General features: G+C 43.8%; 1 protein-coding gene across 6 annotated transcripts; it reads left to right on the top strand.

Moving 5' to 3' along the window:
* Positions 1-6,835: 6,835 nt before the first annotated feature.
* On the top strand, positions 6,836-9,526 carry LOC121536298 (ADP-ribosylation factor-like protein 6). Of its 6 annotated transcripts, none has more exons than XM_041843565.2 (9): positions 6,836-7,163; positions 7,433-7,480; positions 7,607-7,668; positions 7,800-7,868; positions 8,096-8,190; positions 8,304-8,433; positions 8,546-8,601; positions 8,695-8,707; positions 9,000-9,526. In XM_041843565.2, the coding sequence occupies exons 1-9, from the start codon at positions 7,041-7,043 to the stop codon at positions 9,031-9,033; spliced, it is 630 nt and encodes a 209-aa protein (XP_041699499.1). In that variant the 5' UTR covers positions 6,836-7,040; the 3' UTR covers positions 9,034-9,526. The 6 variants fall into 6 exon arrangements, with proteins under 6 accessions (XP_041699499.1, XP_041699501.1, XP_041699498.1 ...); XM_041843564.2 differs by having other exon boundaries at positions 6,837-7,163; positions 7,433-7,486; XM_041843567.2 differs by lacking the exon at positions 8,695-8,707.
* Positions 9,527-9,585: the final 59 nt, after the last annotated feature.

Here is a 9,585-nt window from a genome sequence, read left to right as displayed (position 1 = left end):
AAATAGCCAGTCAATATGCAGCTAGCTAGCAAGCTAAGTTAGCTCTTTTGAAAAGATACTGTAACTAACCAGCAAAGCAGTTTAGCTAACCTATATATCCGCCTGTATAATTTGGAAATAGTCTTGCCATTTCAGTGTTTTATAGATTAGCCAGTGTAATATGTTTTTTCAGTGTATTTGGATGCCAAGTGCTTACCTTTTTGATGTGCTAGTTGTGAATGTCACTGTGGAAAATAGTTATTCTTGCTGCAGTGCACTAGCATGTTTGCTATTTGAATATGATTGGCTGATGGGAAAGAATGGGCGGAGTTGCTTAAACATAGGCGGAGTTGCTTAAACATCAGACTGGAAGGCAGTGCTGCTTCACAGGCTACTTTGAGGGGGGGGAGGGGTTGGGGGGGGGTGTGTGGGGGGGTACCTTATGCCACTGGCGGACACAAGAGTTCCAGAACCCCGCCTTGTGCAACTGGGTCCTGGACTTCCTGACGGGCTGCCTCCAGGTGGTGAAGGTAGGAAACAACATCTCCACTTCGCTGATCCTGAACACTGGGGCCCCACAAGGGTGTGTGCTCAGCTCCCTCCTGTACTCCCTGTTCACCCATTACTTTGTGGCCAAGCACGCCTCCAACTCAATCATCAAGTTTGCAGACGACACAACAGTAGTAGGCTTGATTACCAACAATGACGAGACCGCCTACAGGGAGGAGGTGAGGGCTCTGGGAGTGTGGTGCCAGGAAAATAACCTCTCACTCAGTGTCAACAAAACAACTGAGATTATCGTGGACTTCAGGAAACAGCAGAGGGTGCACCCCCCTATCCACATCGACGGGACTGCAGCGGAGAAGGTGGAAAGCTTCAAGTTCCTTGGCGTACACATCACTGACAAACTGAAATGGTCCACCCACGCAGACAGTGTGGTGAAGAAGGTGCAACAGAGCCTCTTCAACCTCAGGAGGCTGAAGAAATTTGGCTTGGCACCTAAAACCCTAACAAACTTTTATAGATGCACAATTGAGAGCATCCTGTCGGGCTGTATCACCGCCTGGTACGGCAACTGCACCGCCCGCAACCGCAGGGCTCTCCAGAGGGTGGTGCGGTCTGCCGAACGCATTACCGGGGGCAAACTACCCGTCCTCCAAGACACCTACATGTACAGCACCCGATGTCACAGGAAGGCCAAAAATATTATCAAGGACATCAACCACCCGAGCCACTGCCTGTTCACCCCGCTATCATCCAGAAGGTGAAGTCAGTACAGATGCATCAAAGTTGGGACAGAGAGAATGAAAAGCAGCTTCTATCTCAAGGCCATCAGACTGTTAAATAGCCATCACTAGCACATTAGAGACTGCTGCTGCCTATTGAAATCACTGGCCACTTTAAGAAATGGAACACTAGTCACTTTAATAATGTTTACATATCTTGCACTACTCATCTTGTATGTATATACTGTATTATATTCTATAATATTCTACTGTATCTTAGTCCATGCCGCTCTGTCATTGCTTGTCTATATATGTATAGATCCAAGATGGCGTAGTAGTGCAGTTCTGTTTTTGTCGTGTGTCTGTAAATAGCCTGTAAATAGCCTGTTTTTTTTGTATTTTTCGTACATATTTCCCTATCAGACTTTTCATCCTTCTACAAAATATACTTTCCTGCAACCCGCCTCACTCAATGTGGAACGGATTCTATTATTGACTTACCTTTTATCTAGAATCTCCAGTTGAAACTAGCTAGCCAGCTAACTAGCTACTTGCTATCAGCTACCGTTAGCGGTTTTTCACCATTGTCCGTGGCCTGCACCACTCACCAGCCAGCTCTAGTCTGGACTATTATTCGGCCAGTCTGCACAGCGGCGTTATCGACCCAGAACATATCAGTTTTTCTGCCGGAATCACTGAATCACTGGACCTTTAACTCCGGATTCATCGCTACCAGCTAGCTGCAACAAAATGGACGCTGTGGTCTGGCTAATCATCCTGAGCTAGGCCCATCTCCCGGCTATCTACCTCTCTGTCAACCGGACGGGACCACCTAGTGTTGACACGGAGCCCCGCCGATCCTACACGACTGGTCTGCCGACGAAATCGTCTGATGTGGTTACGACGTCGACCACGAAGATTCCATCTGCTAGCCCCCGGCCCGCTAGCACACGCTAGCCGTGGCCTCTTACTCGCTAGTGCTTTAGCAGCCTCCGAACTATCCTATTGCTGTTCACCGGACCTTATGATAACTCAGCTATACAGCTGATGTCTGCTGGACTGTTCCTTTTTACGGTACTACATCCTGTTTATGTTTAGCCTCAGCCCAAACATGGTTAGCTTATTGTTGTTTCGGTTATTTCTAATTGTACTATTTCACTGTAGATCCCCCAGCCCAGCTAAACCTGCCTTAGATAGCTCCTTTGTCCCACCCCCCATACACGCGGAGACCGACTCAATTGGTGCCTCCAGTGATGCTATCTCTTTCATTGTTACCCAACGCTTAGGTTTACCTCCACTTTACTCATATCCTTCCATATCCTTGTCTGTACATAATGCCCTGAATCTTTTCTACAACACCCGGAAATCTGCCCCCTTTATTCTATGTACCCAACGCACTAGAAGACCAGTTCTTAAAGCCTTTAGCCGTATCCTTATTCTAGTCCTCCTCTGTTCCTCTGGTGATGTAGAGGCTAACCCAGGCCCTGCAGCCCTCAGTATCACTCCTACTCCCCAGGCGCTATCATTTGCTGACTTCTGTAATCGCAAAAGTCTTGGTTTCTTGCACGTAAATATCAGAAGTCTACTTCCTAAGTTTGAGTTATTCACTGCGTTAGCACACTCCGCCAACCCTGATGTTCTAGCAGTGTCTGAATCCTGGCTCAGGAAGGCCACCAAAAATTCTGAAATTTCCATCCCCAACTATAACATTTTCCGTCTAGATAGAACTGCCAAAGGGGGTGGAGTTGCAATCTACTGTAGAGATAGCCTGCAGAGCTCTATCATACTATCCAGGTCTGTGCCCAAACAGTTTGAGCTTCTACTTCTAAAAATCCACCTTTCCAGAAATAAGTCTCTCACTGTTGCCGCTTGCTACAGACCCCCTCAGCCCCCCAGCTGTGCCCTGGACACCATATGTGAATTGATTGCCCCCATTTATCCTCAGAGTTCGTACTGCTTGGTGACCTAAATTGGGATATGCTTAATACCCCGGCCATCCTACAATCCAAACTAGATGCCCTCAATCTCACGCAAATTATCAACGAACCTACCAGGTACAACCCTAAATCCGTAAACATGGGTACCCTCATAGATATCATCCTGACTAACATACCCTCTAAATACACCTCAGCTGTATTCAACCAGGATCTCAGCGATCACTGCCTTATTGCCTGCGTCCGTAACGGGTCCGTGGTCAAACGACCACCCCTCATCACTGTCAAACGCTCCCTAAAACACTTTAGCGAGCAGGCCTTCCTAATTGACCTGGCCCAGGTATCCTGGATGGATATAGATCTCATTCCGTCAGTAGAGGATGCCTGGTTGTTCCTTAAAAGTAATTTCCGCTCAATCTTAAATAAACATGCCCCATTCAAAAAATACAGAACTAAGAACCGATATAGCCCCTGGTTCTCCTCAGACTTGACTGCCCTTGACCAGCACAAAAACATCCTGTGGCGTACTGCATTAGCATCAAATAGCCCCGCGATATGCAACTTTTCAGGGAAGTTAGGAACCAATATACACAAGCAGTCAGGAAAGCAAAGGCTAACTTTTTCAAACAGAAATTTGCATCCTGTAGCACTAACTCCAAAAAGTTTTGGGACACTGTAAAGTCCATGGAGAATAAGAGCACTTCCTCCCAGTTGCCCACTGCACTGAGGCTAGGAAACACTATCACCACCGATAAATCTACAATAATCGAGAATTTCAACAAGCATTTTGCTACGGCTGGCCATGCTTTCCATCTGGCTACCACTACCCCGGCCACCAACTCTGCATCCTCCTCTGCAACTTGCCCATGCCCCCCCCGCTTCTCCTTCACACAAATTCAGACAGCTGATGTTCTGAAAGAGCTGCAAAATCTGGACCCCTACAAATCAGCTGGGCTAGACAATCTGGACCCTTTCTTTCTAAAACTAGCCGCCGAAATTGTCGCAACCCCTATTACTAGTCTGTTCAACCTCTCTTTCATAACGTCTGAGATCCCCAGAGATTGGAAAGCTGCCGCGGTCATCCCCCTCTTCAAAGGGGGTGACACTCTAGATCCAAACTGCTACAGACCTATATCCATCCTGCCCTGCCTTTCGAAAGCCAAGTTAACAAACAGATCACCGACCATTTCGAATACCACCGTACCTTCTCCGCTATGCAATCCGGTTTCCGAGCTGGTCATGGGTGCACTTCAGCCACGCTCAAGGTCCTAAACGATATTATAACCGCGATTGATAATAGACAGTACTGTGCAGCCGTTTTCATCGACCTGGCCAAGGCTTTCGACTCTGTCAACCACCGCATTCTTATTGGCAGACTAAATAGCCTTGGTTTCTCAAATGACTGCCTCGCCTGGTTCACCAACTACTTCTCAGATAGAGTTCAGTGTGTCAAATCGGAGGGCCTGTTGTCTGGACCTATGGCAGTCTCTATGGGGGTGCCACAGGGTTCAATTCTTGGGCCGACACTTTTCTCCGTGTATATCAATGATGTCGCTCTTGCTGCTGGTGACTCTCAGATCCACCTCTCACGAGACGACACCATTTTGTATACATCTGGCCCTTCATTAGACACTGTGTTAACAAACCTCCAAACAAGCTTCAATGCCATACAACACTCCTTCAGTAGCCTCCAACTGCTCTTAAACACTAGTAAAACTAAATGCATGCTTTTCAATCGAACGCTGCTGGCACCCGCCCACCCGACTAGAATCACCACTCTCGACGGGTCTGACCTAGAGTATGTGGACAACTACAAATACCTAGGTGCCTGGTTAGACTGTAAACTCTCCTTCCAGACTCACATAAAGAATCTCCAATCCAAAGTTAAATCTAGAATCGGCTTCCTATTTCGCAACAAAGCCTCCTTCACTCATGCTGCCAAACATGCCCTCGTAAAACTGACTATTCTACCGATCCTTGACTTCGGCGACGTCATTTACAAAATAGCCTCCAACACTCTACTCAGCAAATTGGATGTAGTCTATCACAGTGCCATCCGTTTTGTCTCCAAAGCCCCATACACTACCCACCACTGTGACCTGTACGCTCTTGTTGGCTGGTCCTCACTACATGTCCGTCGTCAAACCCACTGGCTCCAGGCCATCTATAAATCACTGCTAGGCAAATCCCTGCCTTATCTTAGCTCATTGGTCACCATAGCAGCACCCACCCGTAGTCTGCGCTCCAGCAGGTATATCTCACTGGTCATTCCCAAAGCCAACACCTCCTTTGGCCGCCATTCCTTCCAGTTCTCTGCTGCCAATGACTGGAACGAATTGCAAAAATCTCTGAAGCTGGAGACTCTTATCTCCCTCACTAACTTTAAGCATCAGTTGTCAGAGCACCTTACCGATCACTGCACCTGTACACAGCCCATCTGAAATTAGCCCACCCAACTACCTCATCCCTATATTGTTATTTATTTTGCTCTTTTGCACCCCAGTATCTCTATTTGCACATAATCTCTTGCACATCTAGCATTCCAGTGTTAATACTATTGTAATTATTTTGCACTATAGCCTATTTATTGCCTTACCTCCATAACTTGCTACATTTGCACACACTGTATATATATTTTCTGTTGTATTTTTGACTTTATGTTTTTTTTACCCCATATGTAACTCTTTGTTGTTTTTATCGCACTGCTTTGCTTTATCTTGGCCAGGTCGCAGTTGTAAATGAGAACTTGTTCTCAACTGGCTTACCTGGTTAAATAAAGGTGAAATAAAAAATAAAAAAATAAAAAATGTATATATTCTTAAATTCCATTCCTTACTAGATGTGTGTGTATTGGGTATATGTTGTGAAATTGTTGGATATTACTTGTTAGATATTACTGCACTGTCGGAGCTAGAAGCACAAGCATTTCTCTACACCCGCAATAACATCTGCTAAACACGTGTATGTGACAAATAAGATTTGATTTGATTTGATTTGAAATAAAGCCATGTTCAACCAGATACTCTTCTCATGGGGAGTCATAGTTTAATGGAACAGTACCGAGGGAGGCATCATCTAATATAACAGTTCCATTAAACAAAGCCTCCCATCAGAACACGCCTTACATACAATGAAACAGTCAGTAATAAAAAGACAACTTCTAACCACCAGAACTGTTCAACTTTATTTGCAAATAAATGTCCGCTTTAAATGGCCTCTTACAATGTACCACCAGTGTCCCCAAGTGTTTAAAGAATATATTTCAGGTGAACTTGTTAATACTGGCCAGCCGATGGCGCTGTTGGACCGTGCATTATTAGAGCTGAGGCGATGTCAGGATTTCCAACATGTTGTTTACTGCCTGTGAGTAATTTATCAACTATGGATGAAGCAAAGGGGAAAAGACAAGTTCTGCTATTGTCATGTTTGTTAATTTATTAATATTAAATCAACTCGTCTTTTTGCGTGTAAAGGCTCATACTTACCACAATTATAAATTGGACAAAATTAAAAACAATTCCAAAAGCACCAAGTTTAGGCCTTTTACAGTGCACTGTCAATAATTTTTAACAACGCATGACTGTACTATGGCTCCTGTAGGTATGTATGTAATGAGCATGAAATTAACATTATCTCATGTCCATCTCAGAATCACCCCATATTGCGAGGCAAGTCACGAGGAGGTTCAAGGGCATTAATTCACTCTAATAGGCTTATTCCAAGCCAGGAAGCCAACCTGCTGCCGTTACCTTGTCCTCATATCCACTGCAACATTTTATTTTAATATGTTAGATTAAATTGCGGCGAGAAATGGTAGAAACTGTCGACGATATCTCGAGGGTGTAGGTAGCCTGTACCGAATACATTTTAACCTTAGGATCGGATGTTTTAAGTGGGACACATGGGCCTGTTAGATAAACTTTCGGGATGGCTGGGACTGAAGAAGAAAGAAGTGAACGTATTGTGTTTGGGACTCGACAACAGCGGGAAAACTACCATCATCAACCAACTCAAACCCACTAATGTAAGTCCACTGACATGGCCCAACTATAATATAGGCCTACTCTAGGCCATTGACTGATGTATTTGATTGCGCTCTAAATTGTAACTTGTTGAGGTGATGGCCTACTGTAGCCCGCGCGCGGGCCTGTCAGTGGAAAGCTGTTTGTGGAAAGATACAGAGTTCTATATCTTGAGAGTTAGCTGAGTCTTAGAGATTTTGCTTATATATAAAAGCTGTGAGTGTCATCGCATCGATTGCACTGCAATCATCCACTGATTGCTTGTTTTCAGCAAAGCTTATTTGGCCCACTCTCAGATGACTGGAAACATGTTAGTCAGGTAAAGGTCAGTACAGCCTATTTCACCCTATTTTACCATTTATTTTGACACAGTTAAGTTACTGTTTTTTTGTCTGTGTTTGTTATTTTGTGTGTGTGTGTGTGTCTCTGTGTGTGTGTATTACAGACCCAGACACAAGACATTGTCCCAACTATTGGCTTCAACATCGAAAAATTCAAGAGTTCAAGGTAGTAATTTACTTCTTATGTAAACGTTGTTTAACTTAGTGAACCAGATGAAAGTAATAAGAATTATATTATTTGATACTTACTCCATTGTGTATGTTCATGCGTAACATGTATGTTGTGTCTCTACAAAGTTTGTCCTTCACAGTTTTTGACATGTCTGGTCAGAGCAGATACAGAAACCTATGGGAACATTACTACAAGTAAGACTTTACACCGGCAATGTTTATCTAGAACTGCATTATATGATAGTAAATGTTTTGCCAGTGGTGCCTTACCTCTGATCTTTGAGTAACCAAGTATTGCCTGTAGAGCAGTTTTACCCTAACCCTATCTCCAACTAATAGTTATTAGTGATGTAGAGATCAGATTCACTGTTGTTTATCCAGTTTCTTGTTGATTACATAATTTTCTGTTGTGGTGTCCACAGAGAGAGTCACGCCATCATATTTGTCATCGATAGCGGAGATAAGTTACGAATGGTCGTTGCCAAAGAGGAACTGGATACTCTTCTCAATCACCAAGGTCAGAGAATGAGAGAGAGAGACAGAGAGAAATGAAGAGAGGGGGGGAGACAGACAGACAGACAGAGAGCCAACAGTTTCTTCACCCGTTCTCCTGATTCCTGCTCCTTCCAGACATCCGCAGTAGGAGGTTGCCAGTGCTGTTCTTTGCTAATAAGAGTGACCTGAGAGAAGCCATGTCTTTAGTCAAAGTCTCTCAGCTGCTCTGTCTGGAGAACATCAAGGACAAACCCTGGCACATCTGGTAGGACACAACTTTATCCTACACACACACACACACACACACACACAAGTAGGTACAGATACATACACAGTGATATTGGGATAGGTTACTAGCTTCTGTCCCTCCGTTTTAGTGCCAGTAATGCTGTAAAAGGAGAGGGCCTACAGGAGGGGGTGGACTGGCTACAAGGTACAGTACTGTGTGTGTGTGTAGATTACTTTTTTCTAAGGTAATTTTGGCACCAATATTGAATTGTTCTGTTTTGTTCCAACTTACCCATAGAGCAAATTGCACAGTAAGTATCATGGTGAACTCACATTAGTTTATGTCACTGTGGTGGACTTGGTGAAGTACAGATGGATGTTGTTGATGACTTAGGAACAGGGGAGACTGTATTTAGTCTAAAACACTGTAATTATGTGATTCTAACAGGTATAATGTTGACGTATGGGTAACGATGATTAAACTCCCCTATTCTTAACTCTAGTGCCGTACTGTTCTAGGTGTTTTGTGGAACTTCAGGTCTTATTGTTCAGGCTGTTTGTTGTAACTTTAATCTCATGAAATGTCCATATCTTTATAAACAGATCATATCAAAACAATGAAGACTTGATTAAATAAAATGGATGAAATGCTTGATGAAGGATCGTGACGGCGAGAAGAGAGAGGAGCCTCAGTGACTACAGCATGGCTCCTCCAACCGGGCGTGTCATTGGTTATCTGATGTCAGTATTTATACGGTGCAAGGGAATCACTTGTTTCCCCTTTCTATTTGTTACTCTGTCATAATGCCTACTGTATGATACTGTTGTAAAGTGTTGATGTGAAGTGTTGCTGAACAGCTTGTTGCAGTGTTGATAGAGACCACCCTCCGAGATTGTTTCAGTGTTATTCAAAGTTACAGCACGTGATGTATAACTGTGCTGTCTGAATGTGGAAAGATATGATTAATGTATTCTGTTGTAAAAATGTTACCCTCTACATTTCTGAGCTGTACTTAATGCTTGTTTTTTTATGCCATTTAATGTGCTGTGAATATTTTTCAGACATATTACACCAGTCAGTGCTAAATATATTTATATATATTGGGATGTTTTAATGAAAACAATAAAAAGGCTTGGTATTTGCTTGATTTGTAGTCTTGTCCTTTTCATCAAAGGGGGTGACAAGTTA

This window comes from Coregonus clupeaformis, chromosome 23 (assembly GCF_020615455.1).
Source record: "Coregonus clupeaformis isolate EN_2021a chromosome 23, ASM2061545v1, whole genome shotgun sequence".
In the NCBI taxonomy this organism is placed as follows: domain Eukaryota; kingdom Metazoa; phylum Chordata; class Actinopteri; order Salmoniformes; family Salmonidae; genus Coregonus; species Coregonus clupeaformis.
The sequence above is the reverse complement of the archived record's forward strand: the minus strand, read 5'-3'. Positions and strand labels throughout refer to the sequence as shown.